Genomic DNA, 15,894 nt, shown 5'->3' with positions numbered 1-15,894 from the left:
AGAGAGCCCAATGCGGGACTCGATCCCAGGCCCCTGAGCCGAAGGCAGAGGCTTAACCCACTGAGCCACCCAGGCACCCCGTGACTGTTGTTTTTAATCAGCCCTTGTTGGAAACCAGGGTACAATATTAAATAATGCACTTATGTTCCAACCATACCAGGCTGCTTGCACTCCTAAGTTTTATTCCTCTGGCCTTTGCTCATGCCCTCCCCTACTTCAATTCAGTTAGCAAATCTATATTCATTTTTTAAAACTTGGTGAAGCTTTCGTGATCACCTCCTGCCCCTCCTCCCCATCCTTTCCCTCTTGTCTACTGCTATAATTTCCTGGATGGTTGTCCTTCATTGCACCTGTGATACTTTAATTCCTTCATGTGTTCTCACTCTAAATAAGCCCCATTAGGGTAATGGCTATCTTTAGGTTTGTATTCCCAGTGTTTTATAATAAGGCTTTGTAAATGTTTATATTATATAAAATAAATATATTTTTAAATTATATATGCTTATACATAATAAAAGCTTACTAATGTTTAAATTATTGAATGGAAGTATTTTTCTTTCTGATATACTATTCATGTATACAGCTTAGAGCGTCAAAGGAATGAATTTTTGACCTAAGCAGTTTTCTTACATATCATGAGCTGCTTTTTTCAACAAAAGCTATAGGACATATTAAAATTAAACTTTCTGACAATTGCCTAGAGTATAGTTCTTTTATATGAACCAAAGTAGGATCCATACACCTTAAGATATCCAGCCTTTTTTTTTTTTATTTTTTAAAAAAACAATGGGTATGTGTGTGGTTTGGGGTGTGTTTTTTTGTTGTTGGTTTTTTGTTTTTTGTTTTTTTAAGTAACCTTCACATCCAGTTTAGGGCTTGATCTCACAATCCTGAGATCAAAAGTTGCATGCTCGGGCGCCTGGGTGGCTCAGTGGGTTAGGCCGCTGCCTTCGGCTCAGGTCATGATCTCAGGGTCCTGGGATCGAGTCCCGCATCGGGCTCTCTGCTCGGCAGGGAGCCTGCTTCCTTCTCTCTCTCTCTGCCTGCCTCTCAGTGTACTTGTAATTTCTCTCTGTCAAATAAATAAATAAAATCTTTAAAAAAAAAAAAAAAAAGTTGCATGCTCCACCAACTGACCCAGTCAGGATCCCCAATACCCAGACATTTGCAGCAAAGTTAGCCTTCTTTTTTAATGTCATTCTTATATGTTTTTTTATAAAATCAGAATTATTCTAACATAGGTTGATGTGTGGAACCTCAAATCATGATTTTAATAGGATGCTAAGCAGTGACTTAAGACACTTAAGCATAATTATCTTATAAGGGCACTTGTTCCATAGGCACTAGTACTATTTACAGTGTTACAAAATTAATTTTGGTTACAAAATAATTACTGTCTCCATTTTAACACATTATAGAAACCACATTTTAGATTTAAGTTCTTACACATTTTAGAAACCACACTAGTTTAGAAGTTTCAGAAAATCCCTACAGCATCATCATCCGAGTTCTAAGGGACCTCCTTTCGTAGTTTTTACCTATCTATTTATACTAGAATTCATTCTTTGAGAATTGGTTATTAAATGGTGGTTTAGTTCTCAGTTCTAAAGGCAGATAGGTCTGAATTCAAATCCTAACTTTACCACTTACAGCAAGGAGAACTTGGTCAAGGTACTTAATTTTTCGAAGCTTATTTTCTTCATTTGTAAAATACGAATTGATATTAGGACTTTCATATATTGCAAAGGTCACATGAGGCATGTATGCAAAGTACTTAATACAGTGTAACTTCTTTCTACTATTTTTAATATCTGTCTTTTCTTGGTAGTATCTTGGATTTGGAACACCTTCTAATCTGGGAAAAGGCAGAAGGGCTGCAGCTGCTGCAGACCTTGCCAACCGAAGTGGAGAATCAAATACTCACCAAGACATCGAAGAAAAAGATCGATTATTACGTCACGTAGAAGCCAGAGATCTCATTGAATTTGGCATGATTCCTGAGTTTGTGGGACGGTTGCCTGTGGTAGTTCCTTTGCATAGTCTCGATGAGAAAACACTTGTACAAATACTAACTGAGCCACGTAATGCTGTTATTCCTCAGTACCAGGCCTTATTCAGCATGGATAAGGTTAGATTTTTATTTTTCATACTCAATTTGTGGGGTTTTGTTATTGAAACTCTGCATAAATTAACTTAAAAAGCAAAAACAATCCTGCTTATCTGGAATACCAGCCTATTTCTCACTAAATATGGATCTAGAAAAGAGGGAAAGCAGATTGTGTTATGTTAGACATTTAAGAGCTGGCTTTGTTTTTTTCCTATTAAAATCATCATTGGGATATATAGAGAGGGAGATTATTCCAGCAGCCTATTCTCAACCCTTTAAGTCAGACACATAGGATTGTCCTTTCAGCCTTAAAGTGTTAAATGCTTTTGTTGCAGGATACTGTGTATACTTTTATATACTTCTGTCTTAAGTTCCCTCACCTTCCTCATCTACTTCTCTGCAGCCAGACATCCAGTCCCACAAGCCCAGATGTCCAGTCATACAGCATACGTTTTGGGTTTTATGAACTTTGTGTCTTTAAATAATTAGTTTCATTCTCTTCATTTCATTCTGCTATCACTACCTCAAGCTCCTTTATCATTCTTTACCTTGACCCATGCTTTTAGCTCCTAAAAAGTCTTCCTGTCTCAAGTCTGTTTCTGAGCACCACCACCAAAATACCACTGTCTTCCATTTTACTTCCAGAATGGATCATTTTTATATGTTGAACATAATGCCCAGAAAATAGATTTTAAGTTCTTAATAAATATCTAATGATATTAATATCTTATTATATTCTAAATATTAATTAAATATTATAAATATTAATAAATATCTTAATAAATATCTAATAATATTCTAATGAAATAATAAACACAAAGCTAGTTATTTTACTCCTCTCCTTAAATCCTTCATTGGTCCCCTTGCTTTTTTTAATGTCTCCACATTGGTGCTCCCTTAGCACCACTGTGCATACACTGCTGTAAATGCTAGTTTGCTAATTCGTCACCACCCAGTAGACTTAAGTTCCTTGACAGCAAAGATGGTAATTCCTCATTTCATCTCTAGTATACAGGTAGGGGCCCAATAAATGTTGAATAAAGTCTTGGAAAGTCCATGTTAATCTAGAAAACCTCTTCAAGGACTAATGAGAAACTTGTGATTCAAAATACTATTACTTCTCTTAGGCTAATTGACAGAAACAAGTGCTTGAAGGCAAGGGTGTAAAGCACCATGAGAGATAATTACCTTGCTTAAATTTTACACTTTCTGGAAGTAGAAATTCATAACCATAATTTGCTTCATACCAAGGTCTTGTGAATTGTAGTGTTCCAAAGAATGTTAATCTTTCTTTTTAGTATATTTATAAAGTATCAGTAATTTGAACTCTTGTTTTGAAATTTGTGGTAATTTAGAGAGATTTGTCTAAAGCTTTGCCTTTGTTCTTTAGGATGAGTGGGTTAGTAATACTCTTCAAAATGAGTGATGAGTGTTTTCTAGGAAGTAAATAATGGTCAAAAAATGCTTTAGTCTGAAAGGGGACAGAGTCAGTCAAAATGTAAAGATTCTGATCCTTGGTTCTAATTATTAGTGAATCAGTATACTTAATCTGCTTGAACTTCTTTATCTGTAAAGTTAGGGCGTTAGTCCCTTTTTGTTCTACAAAGGCTAGAAATGATGATAGGTAGTAACAATTAATAGATCAAATGTTACATGGTTATATTAGGAAAACAAAAGTATTATCTAAGTTCTCATTTCTTTTTATGTATTTGTAGTGTGAACTTAATGTTACTGAGGATGCTTTGAAAGCTATTGCCAGATTGGCACTAGAACGAAAAACAGGTGCACGAGGTCTTCGGTCCATAATGGTAAGTTGGCTTTACTAGATTATTTTCTTGCTCTTGGTTTTATAAATATTAAGTCTCCATGTTACTACTTTGGAAATATATCCATGGAAGTGGCCTGGAATTGTTTCTTGTGATCATTATTATTTTGTCTCCATAGATTATATTTTTCTTTATTACAAAAAAGGAACTGTGAAGTATTGGCAACAGGGGGACTTGGGTGGCTCAGTCAGTTAAGCATCTGACTCTGGATTTTGGCTCAGGTCATGATCTCAGGTTGTCTGCTTAAGATTTTCTCTTTCCCTCTCCCTCCCTGCCTCCTCTCTTTCTCCTCCAAGAAATAAGTAAGCAAACATTTGCAACAAAGGACATAATAACATTAAAGAAATAGAGAAAATCAGGATTCTGGGAAGGAGAATTTGAAAATTTTATTCGGGCCTTTTGACTAACCTCCCTAGACCACTTCCTCAGACCCATTGAAATTCTCATTCCTGTCTGTTTGTTTGAAATTAATTTGCAGATACCATGATATTTTTTTGCCCTTAAATTCTTCACAGTGATATGAACTCACTATTATTTCTTTCTCCCCTTCCCTTTCTTTCTTTCAAGAGTGTGAGCAGGCGGGGTGGGAGGGTAGGCAGAGGGAGAGAGAATCATAAGCAGGCCCCACACCCCAGCGTGGAGCCCAATGCAGCACTCAAATTTCATGACCAAAATCATGATCTGAGCTGAAATCAAGAGTTGGACCCTTTAACTGAGCCACCCAGCCACCTTGTGAACTCCCGTTTTTTGTTCTGTTAAAATTCTAGAGACCCAGCCTATTTTCAGCCATCACCTACTCTATTTATAGTGTTCTCTCCCTCGCTTTCCAGATCTGGCTGTACAGTGGGTTACTATTTTCCTACGTGCTCCCAAAGCAAGCATATGTTCCTATTCTCTTTTAAGGATTTCATTGCTAATTATTACTTCTCTCATCATAATACGACTTTTTGATTGGAACTACACATTTACCACAGACAGTTTGAGATTGTACTCTCTAATGAATTCCTGGACTTCAGGTGTTACTGATTAAAGACAGATTTAAAAGCATGCAAACTATAAGAATAGGTCATATAGTTAACATATTTATTTCCTTTTTATTTATTTGACACAGAGACAGTGAGAGAGGGAACACAAGCAGGGGGAGTAGGAGAGGGAGAAGCAGGCTTCCCACTGAGCCGGAAGTCTGTTGCAGGGCTCCATCCTAGTACCCTGAGATCATGACCTGAGCCAAAGGCAGACGCTTAATGACTGAACCACCCAGATGCCCCATAGTTAACATTTTAAAAGAAATTTTTACGTACTCCAGTATTTTCCTTAAGATCTGCAGCTCTGTTGAAACAAATGCTTATTTGAAGTCATAGTTCAAAATTGAAGAGTTTGGTAGAGATGGTTTAGGATTAAATCACTTTCAAAGTAAGAATTACCATTCGACCTCTGTGGTAATAAAATATGCCAAGAATTCTGAGTAACACCGGAATCCAGAGGTACAGTCTTACTATATGTGCATGGTGGCCTAAGTAGACAGAGCTATAGATAAATAGCTTTCCCTTACAGAATGAATTCTCTCTGAATTTAGTTAGCAGCTGCTTTAATATGAAGAGTATGAAAGCTTTTTATATTGATTTTTTTTTTCAACATTCAGTTCCTGGTGTACAGAATTAGGGACTCAGTAATACTTGTTAAATTAATTAATTTGATTGGTGGCATATAGAGCATAAGTATTATAGAACATAAAATAAAAATCTAACACTTTTCCATATAATTCATTACTTCTTACCTCTTTAGGAAAAGCTGTTACTAGAACCAATGTTTGAAGTTCCTAATTCTGATATTGTATGTGTGGAAGTTGACAAAGAAGTAGTAGAAGGGAAAAAGGAACCAGGATATATCCGGTAAAGTGTTTTGTCAAGCTTGAACAAATCTAAAACTTAAGATCAGTTCTTTATTGCTATGGTTTATTGGTCTGTCACAAAAATTTCATGAGCATCCTTATATTCATAAAAGTGCCATAATCTCATAAATTTTCTGTGGAAAAGATGTTCTAATTTTGGTTTACAAAATAATAGTATTTTGTGAGTCTTTGAAAATTTCTTTAAAATTAGCCTTCCCCTAAGGAAGAAGTCTCAAAAGAGATAGAGAAGTCATCCAAATGAGATTTAAATTGCTGCTAATTCTGTCATTTATGAGTAACTGGTTTCAGATCTTTCACAAAATTTTCTCTTGGTATTATCTTGTTGGTTGACAGATTGACCCATCTTTCACTGCTTCATCTGTTTATCCCAGGGGTCAGCAGAGTTGCTTATAAAGGGCTAGATGAATACTCAAGGGCCACACAGTCTGTATTGCAGCTGTTCACCACTGCCCTCAGAGCACAATAGCAGCCACAGATAATTAGCAGTGAATGAGCATGTCAGTGCGCCATTAAATCTTTATTTAATAAACCAAGTGATGGGCTTTATTTGGCCTGCAGGCTGTCGTTTACTGACCCCTGATCTTTTCAATGAATATAATACACCACTTGATATTAATGTTACATATCAGAAATTAAATTTGTTTTAACTAAGTCACAAGGTGTGATATTTTGTTTGCTTATCTTTTGAGATAACTTAGGAGATAGTTGATTCAGAGACATAATCTTTTATTGGTTGATGACAATATATGAAAAATTTTATTCTGATCATAATTTTGGCTAACTTGAATCAAGCCAGATTTGCTCAGAAGCTATTGACTTCTTTACTACAGATATATGCTAAATGTCAAGGATTTGAGTTGAAATACTAAAAATGGTGGAAAAATGGATTTTTAAAGACTTTGCAGTTGAAGCCTTGTCAATTTATGTCAGTAATAAATTTGTTAAGGAAAATATTGGGAAAATTACAACTCTTAGTTTTGCAGTTCTCAGTATTTCCTGTATTTCACTACTAAGAAATCTGAATGTTAAAAATGCTCTTAATATTTTCCTTTTTTGCGTGTTTTTTCTAGCTAGGTGGATTAATTTATTATTTTGAGTCTAGAAAACATGTTTACCCCTAATTTTTATTTAAATAAAAAAAACCTAATGGCTTTTTATGGTAGGGCTCCAACGAAAGAATCCTCTGAAGAAGAATATGACTCTGGAGTTGAAGAAGAAGGATGGCCTCGCCAGGCAGATGCAGCAAATAGCTAAACTGTCAGACTTCTGTCTTGTATATAAAACTTTTCCTTCTTTTGTTTATGATCGTAACTGTCTCTACAGTCTGACATTAAAAGCATTGGATCTATCTGGGATATCATACATGGTCAGAAGCCTTTAGGATGTAAAAATCAGATCATGTATATTACGTAACATCACATTGATTTATACAGAGGACATTATGTGGACTTTAATGACACAGTGTTCAGAGATAAAATGTACATTATTTTGGTTCAGTTTTTAAAAAATATGCTTTAACAAAATTCTTAGGAGTTCCTTTAAGCAATGCAGGTGTTGCAATAACTGGATTTTACAATAATGTTACTCTACAAATGGGAAAATAAATTATTTAAAATTGAAGATTGGGATACCATTTTTTAGTTTAACCTTTTTTTTTTTTTTACCCATATCTGTTGCCTGAAAATATTGGAATTTTATTCATCTTGAAAATTGCAATAAATAATCTCTAAGTAGTTAAAAATTTCATGGAAAAGTACTCTGAAAAAACATATTTTGCTGATTTATTTAGCTGTGTTCTTAGTCTTATCTGCTAATGCATGATACCAATTTCCCAATTGGTACTACAGAAAAGGCCATTCCCTTTCTGACTTGTCTGATTTATTTTCCATCTTTGGTCCATTTTAGTATCATGAGCTTGGCAGATAGAATTGAACTCTGCCTTAAATCTTCAGGAAAAGACCATTTAATTCTGAAAGTAGCATGCATCGTCAGTCATAGTAACAGCCATGTGCTATCCTAATACTGTGCACTTATGTAAAGTGCTCAGCTAGTTTTGTTTTGTTTTTTGGTGTTGTATATCTAATTCCTTGGTTTCATAGAACATTAAAGAAAATCTATACTTCTCTATCAGCAGAAATGACTGTGTCCCCACTAAAATATAAGTTAACCTCCATTATAGAACAAAACTAAACTGGGAAAATTTGGAGGGGCTTAATAATGAAAGTTAGTTGATTTGATTCTATAAATACCAAAATATTTGGGTACCTTTTAAGCTTAATGATGATACTAGTTTCCATACTGTGTGTTCAGTTAAACTTCATTTGAAATTGTTTAAATCAGAGTACACTTAAATATTTGTTTTCATTATTTGGTTTATAGATTCTTGAGTTTTCCTTTTGCCCCCTTTTTCTTAGGAAAAGAACTAAGCTGTTCACAAATTCTAAATCCTATTGATGAAGAATTGGGCTTTCTATGTTGTAATAACTGATGTGAGTTATCTATGGCTGGTAGGACCAGAAATGCACTTTTGCAGAGTGTTTAAGCCTGGTTGCTATAAAATGGAACAGAAACATATATCCTTCTTAGTCTCTACTAATGGTTAAAGTTCTTCTCAGGAAGTCTTTCATATTATAACTGTTTATTATCTTTCTCTTTATAGCATCATTGTTTTCCTTTTTGTAGAGTGAAAATTGGAGTAGCTACTAAATATATAAGGGTAATCCTCCAGAAATGGACTGGGAGACATTTTAGTCACAACAGCTTACATTTGGTTTTTGAAGTTGTTAACAAAGCATAATTGATGTTTTTAAATCAAACCGAGTATAACTACAGTTTGTATCTTGAAACTTATGTTTTGGCATTTGAATAAAACAAAAGTACTAAATGAAAGCCAGTGTGGTGGTATATCCATAGCAGTACTATTTTTAAAAGGACACAGTTATCATGAGCTGCTTTATTCTAGTGATTGGTTAATCCTTGGCACTTTCATATCTCTCTAATAAATGCTCCTATTTATATATTCCACAAAGTTCTGTTATTAAAGTTTATGTTAAACATTTATTGAAAACCTCCACTTAAATGTCCTGCATGGGCCCCACACTAAATCAAACCGAGTTTTTCAAGAAGATTACTAATCTACTAGGGGAAGTAAACACAAACATTTGTGCATCATAATTACGGAAATGAGGTAGGTACCAGGTGTGGTGGCACAAAAGGTGGTGGGCCAGATGGATCTGAAAGATCAAGGAGGAATTTGCCAGAAAGAAATAACGAAAATTAAATCAAAATCTTGACAAATATGAAATAACTACGGAGCTTTAGGAGTTGGAAAATCCCAAGCTTATTTTTCACATGTCTTTTCAGGTATACCATAAGTCCCAGTAGGGTGAAAACTGTATTCTGAGGGCATCTTGGTGGCTCAGACGTTAAATGTCTGCTCTCTGCTGGGGTCATGGTCCCAGGGTTCTGGGATCAAGCCCTGCATTGGGCTCCCTGCTTGGTGGAAGCCTTCTCCCTCTCCCAATTGCCCTGCTTGTGTTCCTTCTCTCTCTGTGTCACTCTGTCAAGTAAATAAATAAAAATCTTTTTAAAAATGTATTATGGGGTGCCTGGGTGGCTCAGTGAGTTAAAGCCTCTGCCTTCAGTTCAGGTCATGATCCCAGGGTCCTGGAATCAAGCCACATTGGGCTCTCTGCTCAGCAGGGAGCCTGCTTCCTCCTCTCTCTCTCTCTGCCTGCCTCTCTGCCTACTCGTGATCTGTCTGTCAAATGGATAAATAAAATCTTTAAAAAAAAAAAATTATTAAAACAAAACCAAAATACCCCCTGTATATTCTGTTAACTATAATCAGCACTTAGCATACATAATGTCTCCGATATTGGACACATCATATATAATGTCTCCATACATTTTAAAACAATAGAATATCTTGTATGCCATATTAAGTTGTAATTTTAGGCAGAAAATAGTGGGGAATTATTAAAAGGGCATTAACCAGGAGAGTTGCATATCATTAGATGTGTATTTTAGATTGTTGGGAAGGGAAGGCTCTGAGGAAAATGGAGGGAAACATGACTAGCGGCCTCATGGTAGACAGTCCTTCAGCACGTGCCCCTCTCTTACCTCATAATTTTCTTCCTGTTTTTCAGATCACTTCTCATCATGCAGACAAAACCCCTTTCAATTCACATCCACTCCACAGTAAACTAAAAGTTGTTTTTCCTATTTCTTTTTTTTTTTTTCTTTAAAAATGATAATATGTTAAGAATATTTTTACATGTAGATCTATTCTTCTGGTAAGATGTAGCAAGCAGCAGAAATATACGGTAAAAACGTAAAGTTCTCCTTGGTGATGGCTCTTTTCCTCCCTGCTGCCAATCCCAGCTGCCTTCATGCTAGGAACTGTGTGAAGTACCAACTGTGAAATCCGATGGCCATTTCTCAGTCCTCATTCTCCTTGAGATTTCCAAAGATCTCTTACCGAGATTCCCTTTCCCTTTGGCTTCCATGAGACAAAATTCTTCTGGTTCTCTCATATTTCTCTGACCCCTTACCATTTTCTCTGGCTTCTCTTTCTTCTCTTGTCTTGAAAAATCAGGCCCAATAACAGGCAGTATTTCTTTAATGCTGATGATGCATAAGAACAACAGAACTCCCAGCTACAAGGTGCTTGCTGCGGTCTTAGGGGTGTGGGGGGCAGAATGTCAGGAAAGGTACAGCTGCAACAATTCCTCCTGTCTTTGTAAGTGTACTAGTCTGTGGGGGCCGCCATAACAGAATACCACAGATGAGGTAGCTTGCAGATAGCAACTTCTCACTTGTCCTCACATGTCCTTTTTTCTGTTCATGCTAGGAGAGAGAAAGAGAAAGAGAAAGAGAGAGAGAGAGAGCCTGTTTTTCCTATTTCTAGTTCGCTTCCAGACTTGGATTCTGGGCAAGGTGAGAAGCTATTGGAAGGTTTTTGCACAGAGAAATGACGTAATCTGACTTGTTTTCAAGGACCACTGAGGTTGCACTATAAGCAAGCACTATAGAGCAAGGATTGAGTTGGACATACTTAGGCCTTTTTATTTATTTTTTTATTACTTTTTGAAAGATAATGGATTGGACTAAGGTGATAGCAGTGGAAGAGTGGAAGGGTAGGGGTTTTTGATTATCTTAAGTGGTATCCCATGTTCTTCAGTGGGGAAACTCAGTATTACCAAGATGTCTATTAACCCTTTATTAATCTATGAATGTTACAGTAAAATACGAAGAAGTTTTAAAATTGAAAATAGGCAAATGGATTCTAAAGTACAAATGGAAAAATAGGAATGATAAGCAAAATGATGACAACACTCCTACAGTGCTTACTCTATGTCACTGTGTTCATTTAATGTAACAACTCTGAGGCAGGTGCTCTTATCAACCCTTCTTGTAGATAAAGAAATTGAAGCCTAGAGTGCTTAAGTAGCTTTCCCAGCCAGGATTTAACTTCAAGGAGATTGGTTACATCACCTTTCCACTAAACAATAGCCAGGATTTACCTTCAAGGAGAGTGGTTCCATCACCTTTCCACCTAATCATGCTAAAAGAAGAACGAAGAGGGGTTCCTGGGTGACTCAGTTAAGTGCCTTCATCTTGGTTTATGATCTCAGGGTCGTGGGATCCAGCCCTGCTTTGGGCTCTCTGCTCATCGAGGAATCTGCTTGTCCCTCTCCCTCTGCCCCCACCCCATGCTCACGCTCTCTTTATCTCCCTCTCCTCTAAAAATGTTTTTTTAAAAAAAATGAGGGTGCTGCTGCTTATATTTTAAAAAATTCATTAAAAGTATGAATAATGGGGCAGCTGGGTGTCTCACTCGTTAAGCGTCAGCCTTTGACTCAGGTCATGGTTGGGATTGAGCCCCACATTGTGCTTACTGCTCAGAGGGAAGCCTGCTTCTCCCTCTTCCACTCCTGTTTGTGTTCCCTCTCTCAGTGTGTCTGTCAAGTAAATCTTAGAGGGGGGGGGAAATATATATATATATATATATATATATATATATATATATATATATATAAAAGCTTTAAAAACTTAAGTGTGTACCAGTGAATAAATGGAAAAGGAAAACCAGAAATATATGTATGAAAATATAGGAGTTAAGTATTGGAAAAGGTGACACTTCAAATAGAAAAATGTTTGGTATTTGATGTAGGAAAGATGTTAGGATTCAAAGCCAATGATCAAAAAAGAATTCTGGAGATAACTTTGGTGCAAAAAGACAGTTTTATTAAAGCATGGGGACAGGACCCATGAACAGAAAAAGCTGCATTGAGGTCATGAGGAGTGGCCCATTATATACTTTGAAGTTGGTGGGGGGTTTAGAGATAGGGGAAGTCTCTATAAAGAGTTTGAAGCAAGGTTTTTAGGACCTTGGGGCTAGCTATTGTTGGGAAAAGTCACTTATTACTGTCTAATAAAACCTTAGGCGTGAGACCCTTCAGATGTGTACCAATAGGTCATATGCTTGGAGGATGATTGCCAACGTGTATCTTGGGGAATAGAGATAAATTTCCAAAGGTTTTTTTGTTGTTTTGTTTTTAAGATTTTAATTTGTTTGACAGAGATCACAAGTAGGCAGAGAGGCAGGCAGAGAGAGGGGAGGAAGCAGGCTCCCTGCTGAGCAGAGAGCCCAATGTGGGGCTGGATTCCAGGACCCTGAGATCACGACCTGAGCCTAAGGCAGAGGCCTTAACCCACTGAGCAACCCAGGCGCCCCTCCAAAGATATTTTTATATGTTAAAGTAGACTTACAGGATCCTGGGAAGTTGGGCTAAAATTGAAATTGCCTTTTGTCCTTAGCCAAGTATTAGCATGGAGGCAGCTGAGTTCCTAGAGGAATGTCACTCTGCGTTAAGGACTTGTCAATGGGCTGTAGGTAGTAAGGACATTTTTCTTTTGTCTTTGTTTCCCATGTCAGTATTGACAACTGAGTATCTAGAAATTACGTTATCTTACATAATAAATTTAAGATAAAAAAATGAAGGCTTTTATGTACAGTATTTAAAATGATACAAGTAAAATGTTATTTAAAACTTCTGAGAAATTTGGTTGTGAGGTCAGACATTGATCAGCTCTTGGGTATATAATGTAGTTTTGGGATGCTGGTGAGGTCCGAAGCCAAGGGCCAAAAGAATTCTTGAGACATCTTTGATGCAAAAAGGTGATTTTATTAATGAAGTACAGGGCCAGGACCCGTGGGCAGAAAGTGTTCAGCACTGGGTTTGTGAGGAATGGCTAATTCAATACTTGGGAGTTGGGGGAGGTAAGGAAAGAGAAGTGTCCAAAAGGACTTTGATATGCTAAAGAAGACTCTCGAACTGGAGGCCTGGTTATTGCAAAGCTAAGGTGGTTTTTCCCTCTAGCAAAGCATTAACATTAAGATAGTTGGGAGTGTCCAGACAGATGTTGGGGAGGATGAAGGGAAAGGGGAGCCCTCCTACACTGTTGGTGAGAATACAATCTGGTGCAGCCACTCTGGAAAACAGTATGGAGGTTCCAAAAAGTTGAAAATAGAGCTACCCTATGATCCAGCAATTGCACCACTGAATATTTACCTCAAAAATGTAGTGATCCGAAGGGGTATATGCACCCCAATGTTTATAGCAGCAATGTCCATAATAGCCAAACTATGGAAAGAGCCCAGATGTCCATCGACAGATGAATGGATAGAGAAAATGTGGTGTGTATGTGTGTGTGTGTGTGTGTGTGTGTGTAGTATATATGGTGTATATATATATTGCAGCCATCAAAAAATGAAATCTTGACATTTGTAATGACGTGGATAGAACTAGAGGGTGTTATCCTAAGTGAAGTAAGTCAGAGAAAGACAATTATGATATGATCTCAGTGATACGAGGAATCTGAGAAACAAGACAGAGGATCATAGGGGAAGGGAGGTAAAAATGAAACAAGATGAAACCAGAGAGGGGGACAAACTGTAAGAGACTTAAATCTCAGGAAACAAACTGAGGGGTGCTGGAGTGGAGGGGGGTGGGACAGATGGGGTGGCTTGGTGATGGACACTGGGAGGTATGTGCTATGGTGAGTGCTGTGAATTGTGTAAGACTGATGAGTGACAGATAATACATTATATGTTAATAAAAAATTAATTAAAAAATTAATTTTAAAAAAGTTAGTTGGGAGTTTCCTAGAGGAATGTTATACTCTGCCTGCCTCAGTATTTGTCAGTGGGCTTCAGGTTATAAGGAAATTTTATTTACATTCCCTTTTACCTTTGTTTTCACGTCATTATGGAGGGAAGGGTGATGTTAGGGCTCCAGGCAGTTGAGTCTATGGGTTTCCAAAAGCTAGGTTAATGATAAGAATGCTTTTCCCTGGGGCATCTGGTGGTTCAGTGGGTTAAAGCCTCTGCCTTCTGCCCAGGTCATGATCCCAGGGTTCTGGGAGCCCTGCATGGGGCTCTGCTCAGTGGGGAGCCTGCTTTCTCCCTGCATCCCCCCTCTGGCTCAGCCTGCCTCTCTGCCTACTTGTGATCTCTGTCAAATAAGTAAAATCTTAAAAAAAAAAAAAAATACTTAAATGTTTTTCCTTGTAAATCACTAAGACATTGGTAAACTAATGGAGACATGTCTTGCAACTATGGTCTCTATTAGCTAACCATTTGTTTTCTTCTTTTAGGGCAGCCAGGAGGAATGTGAAACAAATTTCATTTGGGAGTGGGGGCAGGTGGGGTTTGTAGGGTGTCAGTTGTGCTTTGTCCTTGGCTTGCCTTCTGATCCTTCATCAGTGTGTATCAGGATTCTTTTTTTTTTTTTTTTTTTAAGATTTTATTTATTTATTTGAGAGAAGGAGAGAGAGCATGAGAAGGGAGAAGCAGACTCCCCAAGGAGCTGGGAGCCCGATATGGGACTCGATCCCAGAACTCCAGGATCATGACCCGAGCCGAAGGCAATGGCTTAACCAACTGAGCCACCCAGGCATCCCGTGTATCAGGATTCTTACCCATGGAGTCCTCTATTACTGCTTTCAAAAGTAAAGATCTAATGTGATGCTTTAGCAATTGGACATTCACAGTGGGGAGGGTGGCGGGGGTAGAACCTCAAGGTTTCAAGTGACACTTTAAGTTTCACACCCTATACAAAAATTAACTCAGAATGGATCACAGAGTTAAATGTAAACCTACAAAACTTTTAGAGAAAGCACAGGACAAAATTTTTTAGGATGTAGAGCTAAGTAAAGAGTTCTTGATCTGGCTCCAAAAGCATGATCCATAAAAGCAAACACTGGTAAGTTGGACTTCATTAAAATTAAGAACTTTGGTCTAGGGGCACCTGGGTGACTCAGTGGGTTAAGCCTCTGCCTTCAGCTCAGGTCATGATCTTGGGGTCCTGGAATTGAGCCCCGCATCAGGCCCTCTGCTCAGCAGGGATTCTGCTTCCCCCCCATCTCTGCCTGCCTCTCTGCCTACTTGTGATCTCTCTGTCAAATAAATAAATAAAACCTTCTAAAAAAAAAAAAAGAATTCTGTTCTATTTAAAAGCAAAAACAAAAAAACTTGCCCTGTTAAGAGGATTGACAAGCTATAAACTGGGAGGAAATATTTGTAGGCCAGATATCAATGGATTTATATCTAGAATACAGGGACAACTCTAAAATATTAACAGAAAAACAATCCAATTAGGAAATAGGCAAAAGATAGGATCAGACATTTCAGTGAAGAAGGTATACAGATGGCAAATAACATAATGAAAATATGTCCAACATAACTAGCCATTAAGGAAGTACAAATAAAATTTAAACCTTGCTTTGCTGCCCACCACTGTCTAGTCTACCTCTTCATTCTTTGAAGCAGTGTGACCAAGAACCACAGGCGCCAACAGAGAAAAAAACTCCTGCAACAACATGACCCTGCAGTTGCACTCTTGGGCATTTATCCCAAAGAAACAAAGATTTATATTTACATAAAAACCCATATACAAATGTTTATAGCAGCTTTCTTCATGATACCCCCAAAGTGGAAACAACCTGAATATCCTTCAATATGTGAATGGTTTTAAAAAGTGGTT

General features: G+C 37.3%; 1 protein-coding gene across 3 annotated transcripts in view; it reads left to right on the top strand.

Annotated features, from left to right (window-relative positions):
- Positions 1–8,734, top strand: part of CLPX (caseinolytic mitochondrial matrix peptidase chaperone subunit X) — a 44,824-nt gene extending 36,090 nt beyond the window's left edge. For all 3 annotated transcript variants that reach the window (XM_059180813.1, XM_059180811.1, XM_059180814.1), the window contains 4 exons: positions 1,829–2,128; positions 3,823–3,915; positions 5,719–5,825; positions 7,009–8,734. In XM_059180813.1, coding sequence (XP_059036796.1) covers positions 1,829–2,128; positions 3,823–3,915; positions 5,719–5,825; positions 7,009–7,099 — 591 coding nt within the window. In that variant the 3' untranslated portion in view covers positions 7,100–8,734. The remainder of the gene's footprint in view (positions 1–1,828; positions 2,129–3,822; positions 3,916–5,718; positions 5,826–7,008) is intronic.
- Positions 8,735–15,894: the final 7,160 nt, after the last annotated feature.

Source organism: Mustela lutreola, chromosome 7 (genome assembly GCF_030435805.1).
Source record: "Mustela lutreola isolate mMusLut2 chromosome 7, mMusLut2.pri, whole genome shotgun sequence".
Taxonomy (NCBI): Eukaryota; Metazoa; Chordata; class Mammalia; order Carnivora; family Mustelidae; genus Mustela; species Mustela lutreola.
This window is presented reverse-complemented; position numbering and strand designations above follow the sequence as displayed.